The 25,038-nt window shown below is 36.2% G+C and overlaps 1 protein-coding gene across 6 annotated transcripts in view; it reads left to right on the top strand.

The window, feature by feature from the left end:
• AP4S1 (adaptor related protein complex 4 subunit sigma 1) overlaps positions 1 to 25,038 on the top strand; it is a 62,296-nt gene that overhangs the window by 19,566 nt on the left and 17,692 nt on the right. For 3 of the 6 annotated variants that reach the window (XR_012478153.1, XM_074235386.1, XM_074235384.1), the window contains 3 exons: positions 17,181 to 17,369; positions 20,684 to 20,770; positions 21,451 to 21,519. Coding sequence is in view for 5 of the 6 variants with exons in the window: in XM_074235386.1 (XP_074091487.1) it covers positions 17,232 to 17,369; positions 20,684 to 20,770; positions 21,451 to 21,519 (294 nt within the window). In the remaining variant the exon portion in view is untranslated. Of the gene's footprint in view, positions 1 to 2,733; positions 2,862 to 9,833; positions 9,903 to 17,180; positions 17,370 to 20,683; positions 20,771 to 21,450; positions 21,520 to 25,038 lie in introns of all 6 variants that reach the window. The other 3 variants (XM_074235388.1, XM_074235385.1, XM_074235387.1) reach the window with 2 other exon arrangements.

Below are 25,038 nucleotides of genomic sequence, written 5' to 3'. Positions count from 1 at the left end.
TGTATTTCATATTCGTTGCTCCATTAACAATCCCTCCCCTCCAGGATCCTTCCCATCCTCCCCATATAAACTATATTCTATTTAACCCATCTTTTGCTCATGGACCTTACTCCAATGTATGTCATTTCATCAGCATGGATACTTCCTATAATATATCCCACTAATAATATGTTTTACCTCATTTTTAATAATCCTTTGTGACTCTTGTCCAAGTTCATCCATTAGTTCTCCATAGGGGATTCACCTAACTTGGGGGGAGCCGTTGTCTCATTGTTTCAACATCAAGGATGCCAGTGGAGCAAACTGTCACTCAGTTATCCTTGCTCTAACTATATGACCGTGCTTTCTTTTTGAAAATACATTTCTTTGATGACAGTATTTCATTACCACACTTTTACATAAATTGCTTGTTTGTAATATAGTGCAGCTTACCTACATCCATCATACACATCTTTATGATAGTTTGAGACATCCTCAATTTCTGTTCTGTGGAGACGCCAGTGTGCATGACTTAAAAGCCATATTGCTTCTCTGACAAAAAGGATTGTTGTTAGAGAACCTTCTTTCTTTCAGTGTGAAACTTAGGTTTACTTTACAATTCTTAGAAACCATACAGCTCATTTCTTCCTCCTGAAGAATTCTAAGGCCAACTCATTTTCCATTTATATTTTAGCCATTATTATATATGTGGAAATTCCCTCAACCCATGTAGGTCTGTATTTTCTCTATATAGTATTTGAGAGCTTCCTAGAGCAACTGCCCAAAGTAACTCAGGGCTACATAGACCTTCTGTGTTGAGTTAGGACTTGAGCTCAGACTTGAAGTCTTTCTGCCTCTGAGTTTGTCTCTCTTTTCTTTTTCTTTTTTTTTTAAGGTTTTTGCAAGGCAATGGGGTTAAGTGGCTTGCCCAAGGCCACACGGCTAGGTCATTATTAAGTGTCTGAGCCCGGATTTGAACTAAGGTACTCCTGACTCCAGGGTTCTATCCACTGTGCCCCTGAGTTTGTCTCTCTAACCCTACTGTGTTTCATGGGCACTCACACTTAGAAATTTGTGTGTGTGTGTGTGTGTGTGTGTGTGTGTGTGTGTGTGTACTATGAAAATTGTACATACAATTGCATATCCTAGTTTGAACAAAAGCATTCTTCAGGGCAGCTAGGTGTCACAGAGGATAGAGCACCAGTCCTGGAGTCAGGAGGACCTGAATTCAAATTTGAACTCAGACACTTGAAAATTACCTTGCTGTGTCATTTAACCCTTGAAAAAAAAATGCAAACAAACAAAAAAAGCATTCTTTGTTTATTCCTTAGGGGCTAGTTAGTCTAAAATGCTTTAGAATAATTCTATATCTCTTTTAAGAGGCTATGCAATTGGGGCAGTGAGGTGGCACAGTGGATAGAGCACTGGCCCTGGAGTCAGGAGGACCTGAGTTCAAATCTGGCCTCAGACACTTAATAATTGCCTAGCCGTGTGACCTTGGGCAAGTCACTTAACCTCATTGCTTTAAATAAACTTTTTTAAAAGGCTATGCAATTTTCTAGGTGGCCAGCAAAATGTCATCAGCATGTTAATTATTATTAGCAATATGCTTCAGTTTACTTATACCCTTTGTCCATGTTTCCAATTGTCATTGGATTACCTTCAATTTTGATTCTTCTGAGAGATTTATTCCATGATTTGCAGCTGTGGAACCAGTGGGTAGGTGTTATTGTTCAGAAAATATGTATTTTTCAGAGTAGATACCATCAGCTGAGGAATAGCTAAACAAATGGCTTGTATCAATATATTGGAATTAAAAACACAAGTATGAAGAATTCAGAAAAGCATGGAAAGACATGAATAAATGCAGGGTAAAATAAGTAAACACGGGAAAACAAAACACAGTGACTTTAAAATGTTTTGAATCAGACATATGATGTATTGAAATAGTAAACTCTTGGTGAGAACATATGGATTGGTACTTTGTTGCTAATATTTTAAGAAACTTGCTTTGAACGTTGAATAGTTAAGTGACCTGTCCAGGATCATAGCCAGTATCTGCATGGGAAGGTAGAAGAGAAAGGCATAAGCATTTATAATATATCTACCAAATACATAACAAATATTACATCTAATCGTCACACCAACCCTTTGAGATAGGTGCTGTTACCCTCACATTACCATTGAGGGGATTTAAAACATGTAACTGCACCCAACTAAAGTTAAAAAAAAAACTGACAATTTTGTTTATATAAAATTAAAATGTCTGAATAAATTCAATGTAAGTATTATCAAAAAGGAAGCGCTTAACTGTGAAAAGATCTGAGCAACAAGTTTCTCGAAAGAGGCCTCATTTATGAAGGGGGGCTAATATTTTAAGTTATTTTATAAGCATGTGTTTGTGTTTATATTGAACAGATTCAAATTTAAAAGAACCATTTCCAGGGGCGGCTAGGTAGCGCAGTGGATAGAGCACCGGCCCTGGAGTCAGGAGTACCGGAGTTCAAATGTGACTTCAGACACTTATTACCTAGCTGTGTGGCCTTGGGCAAGCCACTTAACCCCATTTGCCTTGGGGGAAAAAAAAACCTGAAAGAACCATTTCCCAATTAATAAAATGGTCAAATGATAATGATTCTCCTTTAAGAGGAGAAACCCAAACTATAAAGCTATGTGAAAAAAAACATGGTCCAAATTACTAATAGAGAAATGCAAATTAAAGTAACTCAGAGATTACACCTCTTACCCCTGCAGATTTGCAAAGTTCTCCAAAAAGAAAAATGATAATGAAGGACTATGGGATAACAAGCTATTAACACACTGTTGATGGAACTGAATTGTTCCATCTATTCTGGAAACCAATTTGAAACTATTCTCCAAAAGTAAGTAAATGTGCATTCCTTTGACCAAGTGATAAAGTACTATTAGACTAAAGAAAGAAAAAAAGGTACAATTTATATTAAAACAAACATAGCAGTTCTTTTTTACTAAGTATCCATTCATTAATTAGGGACTGCCTGATCTAGTTATTATGAATGGAATACTCTTGTGCTGCAAGAAATGATGAAAGCTGGTTTCAGAGAATAGTGGGAAGACATGTATGCAGTATTGTAGTGAAGTGAGTAGAACCAGAAGAACAATTAATATTGAAATGACAATATTGTAAAAATGAAAATTTTTTGAAAAAATGAAGAACTCTTGGGGTGGCTAGGTGGCGCAGTGGATAAAGCACCGGCCCTGGAGTCAGGAGTACCTGGGTTCAAATCCAGTCTCAAACACTTAATAATTACCTAGCTGTGTGGCCTTGGGCAAGCCACTTAAACCCCACTTGCCTTGCAAAAACCTAAAAAAAAAAAAAAAAAAAAGAACTCTCATCAATGCAGTGATCCACCATAATTCCAGAAGTCCCAACTTTTCTGACAGTAAGATGTTGAATTCGTTGTGTAGAATGAAACACATTTATGGCATGATCAATATGTGAGTTTGATTTGACTATGCATGCTTGTTAGAAGGGTCTTCTTTTTTCCTCCAGTGGTGAAAAAAAGGAGCAAAAAAAATACCTGATCATTGTGGGGGGGGGGGTGAGAGGTAGTTTTTTTTTTCAAAAATGTATGTGTTTGTGTGTGTGTGTGTGTGTGTGTGTGTGTGTGCATGTGTTTGTTTGAGAGAGAGAATGTGAGAGGGGAAATGGTCCCTCACCTAAATGCAATTCAGTATGATCTCTTCCCTTTAATACTCATTGTCAAGCTTCAATTAATTACTATAAAATACCATTCAATCACAATATAAGATATATTTTCTGATAATATAGAATAACTAGAGGATAGAGTACACTTCCAATGGCATGTCATAGTTTAGACCATTTGTATTTGTCATCCAACTCATTTTTCTTATTTGAACTATTAAACGGTAGTGTTTAGAGTAACCATGGATCTCATTGAGGAAGAACTGTGGTTTTCTTAGATTCTATTAAACCAACCCAAGATGAAACACATATGGGAGCATCTGGATAATTGCACCAGCTGTAGAGAATTCTGTTTCCATTTGAATTTTGTATAGGACATCTTACACAATGGTGCCAACTAGTTTTTGTACACAGTTGTTTCTATTTTATGTCTGTTTTTACCATGATAATTAAAGGATCATTACATCAAGCAACCTTGTGGAATCTTAACATATTTGTGGGAACAGAGCTTTTACAGCTATATTTTGCTATACTGAATTAAATTTTTTGGTAATAGTAAACAAAGCAGGATCTCATATTCGCTATGCCTCAATCATTTGGATGACTGATCATCTTCTATTGTACAAAACCAACCTGTTTCTTTCTCATATTTCTCATATCATTCTCATTACCTGTCCACTGAAAAAAGTTGATGTTGATCCTATGATTTTGAATACTTATTATCTTGCCTAGTACTGGACCTCCAAACCAGTCCCGGACACTTCTCTCCACCACCTCCCCCAGTCTCCCTTTAGATGTTGTCTGCCTTCAGTAGAATCTAAACTTCTTGAGAGCAAGGATTACCTTATGGCTTGTACTTATATTTTCAGCACTTAGCAGCCCAATGGCCAGCACACAGTAAATGCTGAATAAATTGTTTTCTGTCCTTATACCCCTTTGTCAGCTGATGGCTATATGGTTATTTTTTTTGGGGGGGAGTGCCATTCATGCTCTTCATTCCTTTGTAATTTTCTCCAGTTTAAAATAGCCAGAAAATCCAAGAGTGTCTTAAAATTGTGTCACCCCTAGATTTCTTCTGTATATATTTAGTATGATCTAGCCACTATTTTCCATTTCATATTTTTGAGTTTCATTTTCTGTCTTCATCATATAATCAAATTGGGTTCTAAGATTTTTGAGAGTTCTAAGTGTGATTCCACCATCATTACAGATGAAAACATAATAGAATCCCTGGAAGATCTGTAGTATTTCACATTCATATAATTCATCTTTGTAAAGCAGAGGCAAAACATATGACAGATCAATTCTACCAAGATTTCACCAAATACAAATCCTTTTCTAAACAAGGGGAGCAGAATGTTTCAAGCAAATCCCATCCTCATTGCTTCACAGGTTCTTTATTCAGAGAGAACAAGGAATGCTGAGGAGAACTGGAGAGATTACCTCCTTTTTTTATTGTAGGGAGGCTGCAGGGTTGAGGACACACATATCTGCATATCCCAAGTTTGCTTATCAGTTCCCCAAGTTTCTAGTTTGCTTCTCCTGCTGTCATTGTCTGCTCCACATTACAAGTTAGCTGTCCAACCTTGTCATCTGCCCCCTAGCCTGGACATCATAGGGACCTAGAACAAAGCTGGTATCATGCCATATCTGAGCCTTACACAAGTATCATCAAATATAAACAAATAACAAAAACTGCCTTGATTAAATAATGACTACTAGACTACTAAGTGAATGTCCAAATATAGGCCTTATACAGTCAAACTTGACCATTGTGATTAATAGAAATTCATATTCCAACCCTGGCCAAATGACTTACCCTACAGTCTTCCACATCCTAAACCTTAAATTCTCATGGAAGGCCCTAACAAGTGATAAAGCACACTATTGGAGCCCCACTCTAAAAGACCTCAAAACCTCTTGGCAAAAAGAGGAAGGCAGATCATCCCCTGCAATTTTGACTTTAAGAGAAATTAACCTGATTTGCCAATGGAACTGGGAATAAGGAATGATTGAAATAGATCCCAGTTTTGGGAAAGTGCTAAAAAATTAAGTCCTATTGTGTATTCCCTTCATATGAAAAACAAAAATTTTCATTGGCTATATTCATTTCATCCTACCATGGGAAATTTTTTCTAGAAAGAACATCTCTGATTTCTTGGATTGTAGGAACTAGAAGGGAAATATCTAGTCTTAGGATATAGCTTTAGAGATATAATCTACAGCTACCGAGGCCCGTCTTAACAGGTGAGAAAACAGCCCTAAAGGGGTTAAGTTACTTATCCAGGGTCATCTAACCTCAATTTATAATACATATCCCATCCACTAAACAACTGTTACACATAAAATGTAAATAAATTGGAAAATACTATCAGATTTACAATGTAAAACCTCTCAGCCGGATTTAACAACTCATCTCTGTTCAGTAAAGTGTCAGACTTTCTTATTTGGGTTTCCATTACAACTTAGATCAGAATTGAACAATCTCTTTTGGATTAACTATACTAACAGGATGAGTCCTTGTCTATTAATAATGGGCAAAGTCAAATATTCAGTTGCTGAGAAAGCAGTAAAGCTGATTAGACAGTTCACCTAATTCTTAGAGTGTATGGAAACAGGTTCCTATCTCACAAGTGGATTAGCACAAGCTAAGTTAGTTGTCCTTAATTTTTTTTTCCTCCTAAAGACTAAAGGCCAGGTACCTAACAAAAAAAATATATTTTTATTTTTTTTCAAGGTAATGGGGTTAAGTGACTTGCCAAAGTTCACACACCTAGGTAATTATTAAGTGTCTCAGCTGGGATTTGAACTCAGGCCTTCCTGACTATTCACTGTGCCACCTAGCTGCTCTGAGTACCTTAAAATGTACAAGAAACCTTGAAAGAAGCAGCATAAATGCATAGTCAGAATCCTAACAAAAAGAGAAGATAAACCTGTACACTGATTTGTTTTTTTTTAATATCTTTTTGTTTTTACAAGGCAGTGGGGTTAAGTGACTTGCCCAAGGCCACACAGCTAGGTAATAAGTGTTTGAGCTCGGATTTGAACTCAGGTCCTCCTGACTCCAGGGCCAGTGCTCTATCCAATGTGTCACCTACCTGCACCTACAGGTTGGGACCTGTACAGTTTTTTAAAATGACCTCATGAACTGATGCTGAGTGAGATGAGCAGAACCAGAACATTGTACACCCTAACAGCAACATGGGGGGTGATGAGCAACCCTGATGGACTTGCTCATTCCATCAGAGCAACAGTCAGGCACAATTTTGGGCTATCTGCAATGGATAATACATCCTATATCCAGAGAAAGAATTGTGGAGTTTGAACAAAGACCAAAGACTATTACCTTTAATTTAAAAAAGAAAACACCATTATCTTATGTAATTTTGCTATCTCTTATACTTGATTTTTCTTCCTTAAGGATATGATTTCTCTCTCATCACATTCAACTTAGATCAATGTATACCATGGAAATAATGTAAAGACTAACAAACTGCCTTCTGTGGGGGGTGGGAGGAAGGGAAGCAAGATTAGGGGGAAAATTGTAAAATTCAAAATAAATAAAGTCTTTCAAAAAAATGACCTCATGAAATCACGTTTCTACAAGCTGAAAATATGAGTTGGGAAGGATCTGATGGAAAAGAAAAATTTTATCAACAAAGTTCTCCAAGAATTTGAGATCCTCTTTAAATTAAAAGAAAAAAACTTGCTCCCCTAAAAAAGAATCATATTAATGTATGAGAAGGAAAGAAAAGATAATCAATTGTCAAGGCAAAGGGAAAAGTAAATTCTCCCAAGCTGAAGTGAAAAATCCATTTTCTTAACAGCTAACCAGCATTATGTTCTAGCTTAGAGATAGCTAGGGGCAATTTTATTCAGAGAATAAAGTCAGTATGGAGTAGTAAATAGGAACTACTAATTGCTATGCTACTCTGATGTTTTCTGTATTCTTGCCATATTGGTTAGTTGATGTCAGCACATCTATTCAGCAAAGTAGCACATATTTTAAGGAAATATGACATTTAGAAATGTTACTATAAATGCTGTGAAGAATCCAGTGTTCTCAATAAATATCTATACTGAAGCTTGTTTAAAAGTATATCATTTAGCTTAATGTTTTCAAGTAAATGTTACTGATTAGTATTTATCACAAGTTAAAATATTACCAGAAAAGTTACTTTATATAGCCTGTCTTCAAGAATTCAGGTTCCTGTTATAAAAGCATAGAATTTGGGGCCTGAAAATGAGCTTATGTTTATCTAGGCCAATTCTGTAATCTTACAAAAAACGGAAATGATGGTTAACTTTATTTTTTATTTCCATTTATTAAAAATGTATTCTCTTAATCTGTGAAAAACTGAATTGCAAGTGATTTTATTTGAATGATGAATTTTTTAAATATCAGTCATGAAGCACTTGTGAAGGGCCTACAATATGCTAGGTCCTGGAGGTACAAATGTAAAAGACAGGAAGTCCCTTCCCCTAAGAAGGAACATTTCACATTACACTGAATCCGAGAAATGTTAAAGAAATTACAAATAGCATGCAGATCTTCTTACCTTATGTATTAAAAATTATCCATTGTCATTCATTGCCTACCAGGGTAAACTGATGAGTAGACACTTGATGTCTTTTGATTTGATTCAGTTTGACATTCATTCTAGTGAGCTATGCAGACCTATAGGCTATTCTCTGGGGAATATTGTAGGAAGAAAAAGAATGAGTTGCAAGTGGTGTCATCTGGACTAGCTATCTAGGTCAGGGTAAGAAAGGAGTGAGGATAGCCATGGGCAGCCATGCTTCTGGAATGTCTATGCACACACACGTCTCCACTATTGAAATTAACATTAACCAAAGAAATTCAGCATGTGATTAATTAAAAAGGATACTAAAAATTGATCCTGTGACCTACTACATTAACTCCATTCTTTTTTTATGTCACCAAATGTGCATTGCTATCAGAAAGTATGAGCCTCACTAATTTTACCTTATAATTGATTAAAATGTTGCTTCAAAGTCTACAAATTCTAAATGCACATTTTTCATTTAATCTTCCCAACAACCCTGTCAGATGAGTGGCACAAGGTTTTCTTTGTTTTTGTTTTGGTCTGAACCTAAGATTTCATTGGTATGAAGAATTGCTGGGGAGGATCACAGGTGATACCTGATATAATTAATCTAATTTAGCCTATTCTGCAATTGCCTGCCTTCCCTTTTTATTAGTGACTTTCCCAGTCTCAAAACTAGCCTTTGTTAAAGGCAAGACTCAGCCCAGACAAGTATTTGTGACTCCAGCCCTGACCTTCTGTTCTTACACCTTACATATCTAGGAACCAAGATTCTGAGTTAAAGGGTTTGGCACAAGGTCACACAGATGAAGATTCAAACCTAGGTCTCTATTATTGCAGATCTAGTACCCTTAGCAGCACAGCACTGCTTCATCATAATGATAGTGTGGTGCTTACTATGTGCCAATGCTTTAGAAATGTTATCAAATTCTGATCCTCACAACAATCCAAAAGGAAACTGAGGTAGATAGGGGCAATACTGCTCATCTGTATCTGAGACCAAGTTTGAACCTGGGGCTTCCTGACTTCTGGTGGCACAGTGGACAGACACTTGTGTGACTCTGGGCAAGGCACTTAACCCTGTTTATCTCAGATTGCTCATTTATAAAATAGAGAAGTTAAATAGCAAACCATTCCATGATCTTTGCCAAGAAAACCCCAAATGGAGTCCCAAAGTGTCTGATGTGACTGAAAGTACTGAAACAGTGAACTTTGTGACTTCAGAACCAGTGTTTCTGACTTCAGAACCACCTAGCTTCTCATCCATTAACGTGCCATTGTCTTCTTAAATCCAGAAGGATCGAGTAATTTTGGGGAGCCAGGTGACATATGGAAACTATCTGCAAAGTCCTACCACATGTTCAACCAAGTGACCCTGTGTATTACCTAACAATCCAGACTAAGTATCTATGAAGCACCTACTATGCTCAAGATGCATAAAAAAGAAAAAAAAAATTAGCCCCTACCCTCTGAAACACAACATCAAAACAGATAAATACAAGAGGAAAAGCTGGCCATTTGTGTTCCTTCCTAAAAACTGGTTTAAAAAAAAGTCAATCATATCTGTAAGGTCTAATTTTTTTTATCCTTCATTTTTGAAGAAGGCCATGACATCAGGGAAGGATGCTATGACAAGCCTGTGAATTGGATTTGAGAGAGGGGGTGCTGTGGTAAGTCACCAGCCTCACTTTCTCCTCCAGAGACATCTGGGTTCAGGGACTAGATGTGAATCGGGACGATTGGCAATGACCTTGGATGCAAGGCAGCCAGGGTTAAATGACTTGCTTAAGGTCATACAGTTAGTAAGAGTCAAGTGTTTGAGGCTGGATTTGAATTCCTATCTCCTGACTCCCAGGCCAGTGGTCTATGTACCGTGCCACCTAGCTGCCCTTCTGTAAGCTCTAAGTAAATAATGTATTATATTTTAAGACTACTGGCCACCATGAAGAGATTTTTAGGGTCAGCACTTTCTACTGCAATTAGAAATTGTTGGATTGGTAAAGCACTGTCACAGAAAATCATAGGATTATATATTTAGCTGGAAAGGACCTTATAGATCATCTACCTCATTCTACTGATGAGGAAACTGAGGTTAAGTAAATGTCCAAAGTCACAAAGGGATTTAGTGATTCATTTTGTATTCATATCTAGGTTCTCTGACTCAAGGTGAATTCTTTTGATGTGGTGTCAGGGAACACTTCAAGGGAGGAGGGGGTTTCCTTTAATTATTTATAGGCCATACTTCTTCACAGTATCTGGCAGGTGTAAAACTTTAGTGTAGCCTATAATCATCATTATTTTTCAGTTTATATAAGTATATATTTTCCTACCCAAGAGTCTTCATTTTAGGAATTATAGCCTATGTGGAAAGGACAGCATGGTGACTAGAAAGTAAGATAGACCTGTAATCAAAAAAGTTGTGAATCAGAATTTTTAACCTCCAGTACTTACTTTCTTTGTGACTTTGGACAAGTTACAAACTCTGTGACTTACTTTTCTCATTTACAAAAATGGAGTTAAGTTTTGAAGACTTTAAGGTATTTTGTTAATGTCAACTATTATATATTCTAGGTTTTAAACAAAACTAGGATTGTTGGAAATATTCTTTCAAGATGCTATTATATAAATTTCACAAAGGGATTTACACCTTAAGGTAAATTTATGTAAATCAATAGTCAGAAAGAAATGGACCATTTTTATTTTTATGGAGAGTACATCTTTGCTGTATGATAGAAATACTTGGGTTCTTCACAATTCCAAAATACCAGGAATCATAGAATTTTTACAGTCAAATGGAAACCTAGATATCTTCTATGTGTTGTTTTCATTTTTAGCAAGTATAGATTGTACATTTCAGTGATTTATTTTGGCCTTTTTCAGGTTAATATTGCAACTATCAGAAAAATATTTGATTCTACCATTTTATTTACCAATGGTAACAAATCAATAATTATAAAAAGTACCATATATTTCTGCCTGCTAAATAAATCTATCCAAAAAGAAAGATTTTTTTAATATACTGAAGAGACAAATGTGTTTTGTGAGCCACAAAAACTATAGATAGGTTCCTCTCAGCCTCCTATGTAAATGTGAGCAAGTCATTTATCTGCTCTCATATTGTTTCCTTGTCTATAAAACTAGGGTGTGGGACCATTTTCCTGATTCTAACACACCAAAGGCCACCTACAGTAATGAAGACAAAAAAAAATGACATCATTCTCTAACTCCTTCCAAAGTTGTACTTTGACCATGTCTTTTCTCTGAACATTTGTTCTTAAGAGTCTTGAGACATATTTTCTTGTATGAACCTACTCACCCAGCTAGTTGTAGTCTTTGAAACTTTTTATTTCCCTTTCTAAGGAGGACTGTCACAGTTACCTCATTTTCTTTTCCTTAGTGAGGGTCATTGAGTTACCTTGCAAGAACATTCAACACAACTAATACCCTTGCTTAGATAACTGTCTGAGCTGGAAAAACCCTGAGTGTTCACTTGGCCCCAGTTCCAGTTCATCAATGAAGAGTCTTAGACCCAGAGAGGGGAAAATGCCTAGCCTTGGAGCATCAAGAGGCAGAATCTAGTTTAAAGAAGCCAGAGCCTCCTAGTTCCTGTCCCCAAATTCTTTTGAAGGTGCCTTGCTCTTTTTGTCTCTTAAATGGGTATTCTCCTTACTTTGTAGTCATCAAACTCCTTGATTTTTAGGTGAAAGCCAAGAGTTTATCACACAAATGGAAAGAGTCTCCAGCTAAGGAGTCAGAAAACTGAGTTCCCATCCAGGCTCAGCCACTTGGTAGCCCATATAATCTTGAATAAGTCACTCAACTCATCTGTGCCTCAGATTCCATCTTTGTAGTCTTACTTCACAGAATTGTCCACAAGAAAGATGCTTTATACAGAAAAGTGAACAGTAAACAGGGGAAATTAATTCCGGCTCCCTTGCCACTCCCTCCACTTGTCTCAACAGATCCCTTACTACTCTTCCTAAATTTCATAAGCATTTGGTGTCCTTCCTTCCTAATAAATAATCAGGACTTCAATTAGAAGTGTTCTCCTATGTAAGCAGTTCTGTTTTTGTGGGTCTGTCAACATATTTTACAGTCAAGGCTTCTGTAAGTGGCATGCTCTATTCTGTTGCTGTGGTGGCTTCTTATCACATAAGAAAAGATGCTTCAAGCCCTTTCAAATCATGCATCTTGAAAATCCTGTGTCTTAATGAGTGTCAGTGTCTCAAATCCTTCTTTGGAATTGCTCTTGGAGAGAACCCTATCTTTAGGGAAATGGGAAGGAATCTGATCCCCCCCCCCATTTTACATCTCACTTTAACTCATATTCCAACCAATCTGTTTAAAGGCAAAGGCTTGGTAAGGGGTATTTTGAACAAAGGAGAAGAGTCTCTCCCCCAGGATATTCAAGCTCATAAAACAACTTGAACATAGTTATGATGCAAAAAAAAAAAATTCCACAGTAGGGGGGCAATAAGATTTGTGTAGTTAACTTATTCTAGCCATATCAGTTAAAGAGAAAACAAGTAGAAAAGTTGTTGGAAACATATCTGTGTAGCTTCTAAGAGTTTGGTTGGTTTATTATAACTACTGAATGTTTTTTTTTGTACACACCATTGGCACTACTATCTTCATCATTTGTAGCTATGGATGGTTGTGCCAATAATGGTGATGGGTCTAGAGATATTATTCCCATCCCTCTCAAGCTCCCTATGGAACAAGAGAGAATACAATGAGCATGATTTTCTTAGGACTTAAGCTATAGTCCCAAATCAGGAACCTTTGGAAGCTAACTTTTGGGACACCTAGCTCACTACTTAGTTGCTGCTTAAGTTCACCATTTATTTTAATTTCTGTCTATTGACAGATGGCCACAAATAATCCTTGTGGCTCTCAAAGGTACTCAGTTTGTGACTTGACAAATAGCCTAGTTACTTGGGGAATCTGGCTCATTTACTTTTATTTATTCTTGGGTTTTTTTATTTTTTTTTATTCTTTAAAAGAACACACACCCATGCATGACTTCACTCAATTATTGTCGAGTCTATTAAAAAAGCTTAATTAGTCTATAGGTCTCCTTATTATTGTGCTGTTGTGTCATTGGGATTCCAGAATGGCTTGTCCCTCATACACGTAGCTTTTCCTCACACTACCATTTTCTGTCACTGGCATTATTCAAATGTCAAACAGACAATTTGTCGTAATGTGTCACTACTTTGTTTTTCCTGCTTTGTAATATCAAATTCATTTTTTTAAAAAATAAATTTATATGTAATACCAAAAAAAAAAAAAAGGAAAAGAAAAAGCTGCCAATCTTAACTTGTTAGGAATAATTTCTCAGTACAGACCTGGTGTCTCATTTCCCAGCATTAGCTTTTGGAGAGAATAAAGGCCTCATCGGACTGTGTTGCAATCCCACCTACAGCCATGCGTTGATCTTCCTGGAAGGGTGGATAAGTGACCTTAGCACACCCCCTGGCACAGCTGTCATACGTAGCACAAATGGGAACCTTTCTGAATAACATCCTGTTCTCTGAGCAGATACATAAACTGGATAAAGGCAGCGCCTTTTACCTCACCAGGCAAATTGTGTATTAAATATCTGGCTTCATTACAGTTGTTGTCACTATTAATCACTGCTAAGGTTTGGTGTGGGCTATCAGTTTGTATTGAGGAGTGATATCTGCTCTGATCATTTTTAGAAAAGGTAAGCTGAGAAAACAATACAGTGGTACTTGAAACATCATCTCCCCTTCCTTTCTGCTCTCCTCAATTCATTGGTCACACTGGTATATTGTTTTAAGTTCCACAATTTGCTTCAAGGACTGTACCAGGTTAAATACATTGAAGTAATCAAAAACAGTAAACACAACAGGATTTATTATTCTCCAAATATTTCCATCAGTTAAGTTACTGGAAAGATCTGATCTGCTGTAGAGAACTGCCTGCAAAAGCAAATACCACCCACTTCTTAGGTTTGGGTGAGGATCAATGAAATAATGTATTTAAAGTACATTGCAGAACTTAAAGCAGTGTGTGTGTGTGTGTGTGTGTGTGTGTGTGTGTGTGTGTGTACTTATTTTAATTCAAGGATGTCATATTATTCTCATAAAAGTTATAGGACAATAAAATAGTTATGTGCATCAGTAGTTACTGATGACCTCTCTCCCTCAGGCTTTTAATTGTAATAATATCATCTGTAATTTTAAAAAAATATTTGATATATTCACCTCTTTTTGATATTTTGAAAAGCAATACTTTCAAAATTGTATCACCTCCACTACAAATCTTTTCTTTATATGTTTGGTCTCATTCAGCTATACTTCTCAACTTTCATTTTCTTGATTTCACTTCCACTTCTTGTGCAGTACATTGAGAATGTGTTTGAGTCTAAATGTGGTGACATCAGTAAAAAAAAATAAGTTGTGATAGAAATATTGGCAGATCTGTTCCATTTTTTCATCTATTCTTTGTCCTTCCAATTTATACATAAATACTCTTGGGATTTTCTGGCTTAACAGTGAGTGTCATCTGGTTTTATATATACTCATTTTAACTTCTGTGACCCTTTGTTTTACTGTGTGAGTTTATTCTACCTCCATGATGTTTTGCAAGTGAATTTTGAAAACTAAATCAGTTTTACTCTTGTAATTATAGCATCTACTTGACAAGAAGGTCAAGTATTTTCTGGCAGAGGTGGTTTCTGGGCAATGGGAGCCTCCTGTAAAATAAACTTCTTTAGGAAATGATGATAATTAAAGTCAATATCTTTGCTTCCATCCATTCTCCACTTTTCATTGGAGACAACTTATTTAAATAGGCCAAATCAGAAATGTAATTCATCACCTTCCTTCTTTTTTCTTCTAGATCAATTTTGATTTTTATACTTAGAAATTCTAAGTCCTAACTCAAATATGCAAATATTTGTCAGATAGAAAATGACTTGCACATTGATAATTAGATATTTCCTGTTATGATATAGTCAGTCTTGCAACATTACTTGGTGTTCAACATATCTAACACCTTCCAGTCTCTCTTGTAAACAAATTTCTATGTTATAAAGATATAAGTATTCCACTGTCCTTGTTCATTTATTAATCTCAAACCATATTTTCCATCCTATTTCCCACCATACTTTGTCCCCATGCATTCACTTTAAGTTACTTGAGCATCAGTGAATATGCTTGTTAATTGGAAAATCTTTTCAAGTTCATTATAGAATTTTGTATTCATCATCCTCTGTAATTGATTAGTACATAGTCTTATTTATTATATTCATGATGGTCTTCTTACTTCCAGTGAGAATTTCTGTATTGTCATAGTTCAATTTCTCCACTGAATGGCAAATGAATGAGTAAATGAATGATTGAATAAACCAGAATTTATTAAACCCAGTGTCAAGATTTCTGCTAAACCCTGAGGATAAAGGGGGGGAGAAAAAAGCAAGACAGTCTATCATATTCTGAGAAACTCACATTCTAACAGGGCAGAGGTTCTTGAACCTTTATTGTATCATGAACCTCTTTTGGAAAGGTTGTTCAGAAAAAAGCCTATGGACCCTTTCTCAGGATATTGTTTTTAAATGCATAAAATAAAATACAGAGGATTTCAAATAAAACTACATGTATTAAAATAAAGGGGTTTTTTTTAAGCTCATAGAGCCCTGGTCAAGAACTGTTATAATAGGGGAAATAACATCTATAAGAGAGTTTATATAGAATAGTTCTTAGGGTACAGAGGCAAGGCTACTGATCTATTTTCTTTAGTGTCATTTCCATTGATAGCTACATCTATTTCCAATTTTGAATCTTTTGATTATTTCAAAGACTCCAGTGGTAAGAACTTTCTTTTCCAGATCTTCAGTTGCTATGGCTACTGAGGGAGGCAATGTCTGCAGCACTTGCAGAAGCAGTTATGGGGTCAGGTCTCTGTAGGAAATGCTCCCTGGGAATCATGGCCATGAGAACAAGCTTGGGAGCAGGGATGTTGGCCTGAGACACTACTGTTCTTCCAGCTTTCAGGTGAAGTCTGGGCTACATCCACTGAAGGGGAAATGGTGATCTTAAGTTTTGGTGGTGGTTTGGCCCACCAACCTGAGCAGTTTTTTTTTTTAACTTGTTAGGACTCGAACAAGGAATTCATGCTTTAATAACCATCACTTCATATGTATTATGATTAGATATACATTGTGTAGCATATTCAACCTTCTGCCCAATGTTTTTCTCTTTAACTACAATGACTACAAGAGTAGAAGAAAACTAGGCCTTTTAAAAAATTTTTCTGTTACTGGGTTACTTTTACCAAATAATTCATTACCTTGTAGGTAACTGACTAGTGATGATCTTCTCCTCTGCTATTATATAGGGCATATATTATATATGCCCTTCATAAAGCAGATGCAGTCTGTCATGGAGACCAAACTTGAACCAATTTCAACTTAACAAAATTTTTCTGGCACTTAAGTTTTGCTGGCATAGCCTTAAGGGTCGTTTGAACATCCTAAGGAGACATCAGGAAGAAAACATTTGTTGAGAGTTAATTACCTTGTATAATTTTTTAAATTAAGTCATAAGGTACTCTTTCTGGAAAAAAAATTTCACTTATCTCAGTAAGAGTATTTTATTTACCTTGGGGGCAGCTAGGTGGCACAGTAGATAGAGCAGAAGCCAAGTGTCAGGAAAATTCAACTTTCTGAGTTCAAATGTGGCCTCAGATGCTTGACAGCTATGTGACCTTGAGCAAGTCACTTAACCTGTTGGCCTCAGGTCCTTATCTGAATTGAACTTAAATAGACCTTATTTATCTTGAATAATTAGAAAATATAATAGAAGTCTTTGAGAAATTTTGTCTTTTTAAAAAATTCGGTTTTGCATATCTCATACCTTGCAGAGTATTTTAGTAAATAGTGTATTAAATTGGACTAGCTTCATTACCATCTTTCCTTTCAGGTATACTGTTCCAGTTGTGCTATATCAACATAAAATACTATCCAGGAAAAAATGATAAAATTTTTCCTCATGGTCAATAAACAAGGACAGACCAGACTTTCTAGATACTATGAACATGTGGAAATCAGTAAGAGAACCATTCTGGAAACTGATGTCATCAAAACATGCTTATCACGGTCCAAAGAACAAGTAAGTTTCTTTAAGATGTCTTTTTTTCCCCCTTTTCAGTAAGTATTGCTTCCTCCCTCCCAACCCCCCCCAAAAAACCCAACTACTAAAAATAAGGTGGAGCCCCAAATATAGCTCATTAACTCTTTCTTTAGGGACAAAGAACTCTGCAAACTCCTTGCATGGTTCCTCTACAGAAAATAGTACCCTGGAAACAACAACTCAAATGCCTTCCTCCTACTCCAAAATATTAATGGATGTTCTACCCTTTTTTTTTTTTATTAATTCAGAAATCAGTCCTTAGGAGCTTTGTTAAATCCAGAGAATATAGTTTTTCATGAAGCCAAGGGACAGTTTTCAAATGACTGGAATGGAAGTGAAGTCTCTAGTACATTCTGGGTTTGTTTTAGGACTTTCTCTCTCAGTTTATATTCTCATTGCTATTTGCCCACCTTTACCATAAATGAACCTCTAAAATTAAAATGAAATTAGAAGATTTCATATGGCATCTACTTCTGCCAAAACATTCATTTGAACTTTGGATTTCTTTTATTTCTGAGTAGAGAAAAGGGAGAAAAAAATCATCCCTTCAATAATGGGGGTTCATGGGTTAGTAGCTCTGATCCATAATCCCTACTCCATCATTTTATAAATGATGAAACTGAGACCTTGAGCAGTTAAGGGACCTGTCCAAGCTCACTTAGGGAGGAACTGAATAGCAGATCTGGAACTGAGGCTAGTTCTCTTACTCTAGGTTCTGAGTCTACCTGTTTACGCAAAAGTAAAGTGAAATGAATTTAGACATTATCTGATAGGCTCCCAACTCCCTTTTTTTCTGAAATACCTGGAAAATTGGGACAAAAAATGGCAAAGTTTTTAAAAATTTCTTGTTTATTATTATTATTTTTTGTTTATTAATTTTATATTCTTACAATAAGCTTCTTGTGAGAGTAGTCATAACCCCTCCGCCCCCCAAACTGAGAAATCTCAAGAATGGTGAGAGAGAAAAAAAAATGTACTTCATTCTGTGTTCAGATTCCAATGGCTGTCTCTGGAATGAGTTGCCTTCCCCATCATAGTCACCAGAGAAGTTGCCTCAATGTTTTTCGCACAGGTGCTATCACTAGCTCTATTTTCCTCTACTCTATTCCTTCCCACTCTCATCTATTCTCTCTCCCCTTTCATCCTGTCCCTGTTCAGAAGTGTGTTATATCCGAGTACCCTCTCCCATGGTCTTCCCTCTCTTCTCTCACCTACTCCCCTCTTCCTTCCCCTGGTTCCCCCTTTTCCCATTCCTTTCCTCTCATTTTTCTCTAGGGTAAGACAGATTTCTATACCCTATTAAGTGTGTATGTTATTTCCTCTCTGGGTCATTTCTGATGAGAATGAAGGATCACTCATTCCCCCTCGCCTTTCCCCTTTCCACTCCATTGAAAAAGCTTTTACTTGACTCTTATGTGAGCTATCTTAGCCCCTTCTTCTTCTCCTTTCTCTTCCTCCCAGTACTTTCCTTTATCATCTATTGACTCCATCTTTTTACTGTATTATACCATAATATTCAGCTCCTTCCTATGCCTTGTCTATATACGATCCTTCTAACTGCTCTTACAAATGATAAAGTTCATATGAGTTATCAGTATCTCCTTCCCTTGCAGAAATACAAGCAGTTCAACATCAAGTTCCTCATAATTAGCCCTCTTCTACCCCCTCTAACTTTTATCTCTGCTAATGCCACAGTTCTTCATTTATTCTTAAACATTACTGAGATGAACGTAAAAATTAAGTTATATAAAGTATTCACATCTTGTATATTGAAACTGTTTCCCTTTCTTAACATCCAAAATTTGTTTCCAGTCCGAAGATATCAGAAGTCTTCTCCATGCTTAACCAAGGTTCTCAGAAATATCTTGTCAGAAGAAATGCAATTTGATTGTTCAAGGGCTGTGTTAAGAGCCATAGAAATATAGGTGACCATAAACAAATAATCATAGAGGTTTAACTCTTTTCAGAAAGCCAGCACTCAACAAATTGAAGCATTATTTTCAAACCAGCCTTTAGAATGTGAGCTCTAGAATGTATGGCTGTGCAATTTTTACAGCATTCAGAATTATTTTGGAAGTTGCCTTGCATCTTGGAAACCTGATGATGCCAAGAGGAGCACAGTTTTGGAGCTGACCTCTATTCCATCTGCAGGTGCTCCAAGGCTTTTTATGCCAGTAACCACTTAGGGTTTCGGAAAGATGTATGATTCTCCCAAGTGGGTTTTCTTTATTTGAAGAACCCAACTCTGTGTGGAGATGGTACTGGCTCCATAGGCAGAGAACTGTGCCTATCACCCTTTTTCTGATTCAAAAAGCCAGCAGCAATGTCCTTTCCCCCAGCTTTTCCCACCCAAGAAATATTCAGCTGAATCTCTAACTGCAGAATTTCCATAATGAAAACTTGCAGTTTTATTCCACAGATGCATCTAGCCCCTTGAGGGTAACACATCATCTTCCTGCTAGAAGTCAGAAAGTACTTTCTTAGACTGGATTTGGTCAAACTTATCCTAAATTCCAAAGGAAGAGTATTAGGATCCTTACACCTGCCTTCCCCTTGGATGACTGTCATTGTAGTTTCTGCGACTTATCTCCTTATGATGACTTTAGTAAACAAGCAAATAAAGGGGGGGGGTATTTTTTCATATGATACTGATAGGAGAGTAGTTATTCTTTTGAAGCTGTGTTTATAGTAAGAAATTTGGTGTAGCATATGCCCACAAAAATCATCTTTAAATAATTTATAAAAGGAATAAATACCTCTCTCTACCTACCTGGAAAAAAATCTAGATTTCTGTTTGACATATAAATTTCACAAATGGAGCTTTTTGATGGTGTGTAAGAATTTTCTGAAACTTTTAAGTCCTTAGTGGTTTGGGGGGAAAAGAGAAAGAATAAAATATTTTCCCTTCTTTGTTACATTAGACATTTTCACATTGGAATTGTCATAAGTAAAGCTATCACCCATGTACAGATTATTCATTAATTATATCTTCTGTCTTCCATATGGAATCAAGCCAAAAAATAAACAAATAAAAACTCTCTATAGATAGTCTGTGTAGACAGGCCCAGTTTTCTTTCCCCTAGACCACTATATACTTACCCCTAGAAAACATCCAAAATAGTCCCTTGAAGGCTGTAAAGAAAGAGTGAAATAAAGGTTGACTAATCCTTGGCATGTTCTATATTTCTGGGAGTGTATTGACAGACACTCAGATGTTAAAAGGGAAATAGACACATTCTTGTAAAGAAATATCAGTTAACAAAGTATCTGATATTTAATGTGTTTCTATCTAGTGCTCTTTTATTGAATATAAGGATTTTAAGCTCATATATCGGCAGTATGCAGCTCTCTTCATCGTGGTTGGAATCAATGAAACTGAGGTAAGAAAATAGAAAAGCAGATGAAAAATGAATGAGAATTTGTAGTATTATATCTTTTTTTTTTTGCTAAATTGCCATTTCTCATTATCTAATGACCCCTGAAGTTTCTCACCATTATTTGAAGACTTGATTTCTGGTAAGTAACAAAAGAGAAAGATAACTGAAATATCTGCATTAGGTGATGGTCAGCATCAAGTCTAGAGATGGGGTGATGCTTAAGCTACTAAGCATGCTCAAGACAGCAGAGTCACATTACTATCTTGTCCTAACATTTGTACCTTAAATGGCATCCCTTGATTTTGAGTTCAGGTAGGCATGGTAGAGAGAAAGAGCATTCAGGAAAGTCTTCTAGTCCATCAGTTTGCTGCAACTGTGAGGGCAGGTGAGTTATCTGAAACTCAAAAAGAGAGCTAAGCACTGCTCACTCTCATGTTATCATTAGACTCTGAATCCTGCCTGTTTTAGGTCTATTAATGAATTGAGAAGAAATGACTTTAGAATGAATTTCCTCTTTTCCTATATTTATAATTTTCTCTAAAAGTTAGAGACTTTCTCTTTCATGAACACACACACACACACACACACACACACACACACACACAGACAGATGGGAGTTAACTCTGTGCCTGATTCTGTATTCAAGTTAACAGTAATATTGATGGCTTTCTTTTTCATTTCAGAATGAAATGGCTGTATATGAATTCATCCATAATTTTGTGGAAGTTTTGGATATGTATTTCAGCCGAGTGGTAAGTGTCTTGCAAAAGAAGTAGTTTTCTTCATTTGTCTAATTGTCCAGAAAAAGCCTTTGTCCTTTTGAATTTTGAATCAGTTGTAAATATAGTAGTTCAACAGTTGAATGAAGTTGCCCAATTCTCTTTAACATTAGCTCACCCATGAAAACCGATGGTCTAACACAATCAGGTCTAAGAAATTGATATTCTCTTCTAAAGTGTTCCAAATAAAAACAGGACCACTTTTCTCAATGAAGTCCCCTGGTTATCAAAGTTCTGGGTAAACATCATAAGGAGCCTTTGGAAATATAATCAAGGGAGAGTCTTCATTAATTTAATAATATCCTGGATAAGTATAAATCCCGTTTTCTCTCCAGAGACTATCTACAATATTACCCATATAGTTTATCATAGATGATATTGAGAAGGCTTGAAAGTTATCATACTTTAAAATGACTCTTCTATATGATAGGAATAATATAGCATTCAACTTTGCTGCATTACCTTATTGCATTAAAGTCTTTTTCCTTTAAGGATTTTTTCTGTCCAAGCCCAAGGAAAATAAATTCCCTTAAGAACAGCTGAGTTCTTAAGAAGATTAGGATACCTGATTCTGGAAGGATCCAATTTATTCAAAGTAAAATAAATGAGTAAAAGGTAGTGGAACTGAACAACATCATAGGAAAAGTGGTGAGGAAATTTAGGAAGCAGAGGAGGAAGCATGGTTTGGAGCATTTGGATAAAGAACAACAGAGACAGGAACAGTAGTGACACTGTCTTTGGCAAAACCACAGACTATACAAACCACCTGGATGCAAAGAGGAAGTAGATGAGGAATTTGGAACACATCATGAGCCTGGGGACTTTCATTTCCATGAGCCTTTGCCAAAAGCAGAGAAAATAGCAATTTCTTGATTTGCCTCAATCATAAATTCATTCTTCAGGCAAAAGAGGTAGAACTTCTATTGTGGACCTAATTCTTAATAGGGGCAAATTGATTGCTAGAGCAGAAGTGATGGAAACCTTGCAAAGTGAAAACTCCATTGTGAAGAAAAAAGCTTAGCATAGTATGAAATGCATGCTAGATTTTTGGAGAGCATGTTTCAGAAGATTCAGAGGAAGAATAGATTGGAGCCAATAGGTGAAAATTCTAGAATAGGAATACTACTTAGACATTTGGAAAATATCCTCAAGAATAGAATTCTAAAGACACAAACAATTCTGGTGAGGAAACTAATGTGGATACACAAGAATATCATTGACTAACTTCAATTTTTAAAAAGCTTCTAGAGAAGTAGAAAGGCAGATAATAGAGTAAATACAAAAATGTGTTAAGGTCCCAATTAGAATGGTTTCAGAAATACCATTGTGCTGTAAGAAATGAAAGGCATGGTTTCAGAGAAACCTGAGAAGACTTATAAGAAATGATGCAGGGAAGTGAGCCAAAGCAGAACAATTTATACAAAATAATAATATTGTAAAGACAAATGATTTTTAAAAACTTAGGAACACTATTCAACATAATGACCAACCTTGATTCTTCAGGAGGTACTAACATCCTAATAAAGATTCAGATTACAGATTGAGCATTTTTAAATTTTGGACATGGCCTATGAGGAAATAAATTTTGATTGATTATACTTGTTGGTAACAGAGGCTGTGTTTTTATTGCTTCCTCAGTGAGGGAGAACCTGGGGAGCAGAAGAGTGGGGGGGGGGGGGAGACAAATTTTCATTTGAAAAAATAAAATTTAATTTTAAAAATTAGATTCAGAAATGCTAAACTCAAGAAATGAGACTGACAAAGTTAAAGACAGAAAGCCTTTTTTTTCCTTTTAATTATATTAGAGTAAAGAAAATTAAAGGAGGTATAGGACTGCTGCTTGAATTAGACAGAAAAATGAGATAGGAGGCACTGCAGTTCGACTCTGATTTTACTTTTTCTTTGTCATGAAGGATAGGAAAGGTCAGAACAGAATTGACTCTTAGGAAGTTGGAAACCAAGATAAATTCTGCAAACTATAGGACAATGAGCTTAATTTTAATTCCTGGCAAAATTCTAGAATTTGTTGTTTAGAGCATGATTATTGAATATCTCAAAAAGGAAGTAGTGAAAACAGAGAGCCCACAAGCTTCAACAATTCATACTTTATTAACCTCCATTTCCTTTTTGTAATAGGGTTACTAGACTGGGAGTATAGGGAAGTACTTTAGCTTTCATTACTTAGATTTTAGCACTGCATTAAACAATGTGTGTCTCTTGTGCTGTTTTGGGGGGCAAGATGAAGGTATGTGGGCCTGATACTTAGGTGGATTCAGGAATGGTTGAATGACTGGACCCTAAAAGGAAATCATAAATTATTTAATATTATCTTGTAAAGGAGTTCTTTAGTGGAGTATTTAGTGAATCTGTGCTTAGCTCTTTGCTGTTTAACTTTTTAAATTAGTGTCTCGGATGACATTCTTATGAAATCTGAAGATGACACAGATCTAGAAGAATAGTTAACCCATTTGATGGCAGGATCAGAATTCAATAATATTTCAATAGGCTAAAATGTTGGGCCAATTCTTATATGATGAAATCTAAGAGATAAATGTGAAGCTTTACAAAAAATCAGCATCACAAGTACAAATTGGGGGATGGGAGAAGAATGACTAAACAACTCTTCATCTTAAAAAAAAACCAATCCTGAGTATTTTAGTGGACTGATTTAAAATATTGATGAAGGGAGCACATTAATGGAAAAAGCACTGGAATTTGGAGTCAGAGGACTTGGATTCAAATTATGACTCTGCTCCTTGACTCTGTGGTAATGGATGCAAGGGCAGAATGAGACACACATTTTTGGACATAGCCAGGGTGGGGAATTGTTTGCTTTCCCCCCTTGGAGAGATTGGGAGATAAGGGTAGAAAAGAAATCTGTGTTTTGTTTTTTGTAATCAAAAATGTTTAAAATGACCTTTGTGACCTTGAACAAGTCACTAAACTTTTCTGGGACAGTCAGCCCCTGAGGTTCCTTCTGTCTTTCAGTTTCTTATAATCCTGTCATGCTGTGGACAGTGGGTTAGAGCAACCAAAAACACCAAGACATACTGAGAATGAATGATTAGACAAAACATCCAGGACAAGAGAGGGGATCCTTTTTTATAGATGACGTGTGGAGAACTCTGTTCATTCTTGAGTACCACAGTTTATGGAGCATATTGAGACTCACCCAGAAGGCCAGGGACCTCAAGTTCATGCCATATGAGAAGAAGTTGAAAGAAGTGGGATGGTTTTACAATAAAGATTATTTAGGAGGAACATAAAAGTGTCTTCAATAAAAGAAATTAAATATGCTATGCTTAGCCTCAGTGGGTAGAACTATAAACAGCACATGGGTAGATATTCCAAAGAAGCAAATTTAAACTTTTTTTTTTTTTGCAAGGCAAATGGGGTCAAATGGCTTGCCCAAGGCCACACAGCTAGGTAATCATTAAGTGTCTGAGGTCGGATTTGAACTCAGGTACTCCTGACTCCAGGGCTGGTGCTCTA

The sequence above is a fragment of the Macrotis lagotis genome, chromosome 4 (genome assembly GCF_037893015.1).
Source record: "Macrotis lagotis isolate mMagLag1 chromosome 4, bilby.v1.9.chrom.fasta, whole genome shotgun sequence".
Lineage (NCBI taxonomy): Eukaryota > Metazoa > Chordata > Mammalia > Peramelemorphia > Peramelidae > Macrotis > Macrotis lagotis.
The sequence above is the reverse complement of the archived record's forward strand: the minus strand, read 5'-3'. Positions and strand labels throughout refer to the sequence as shown.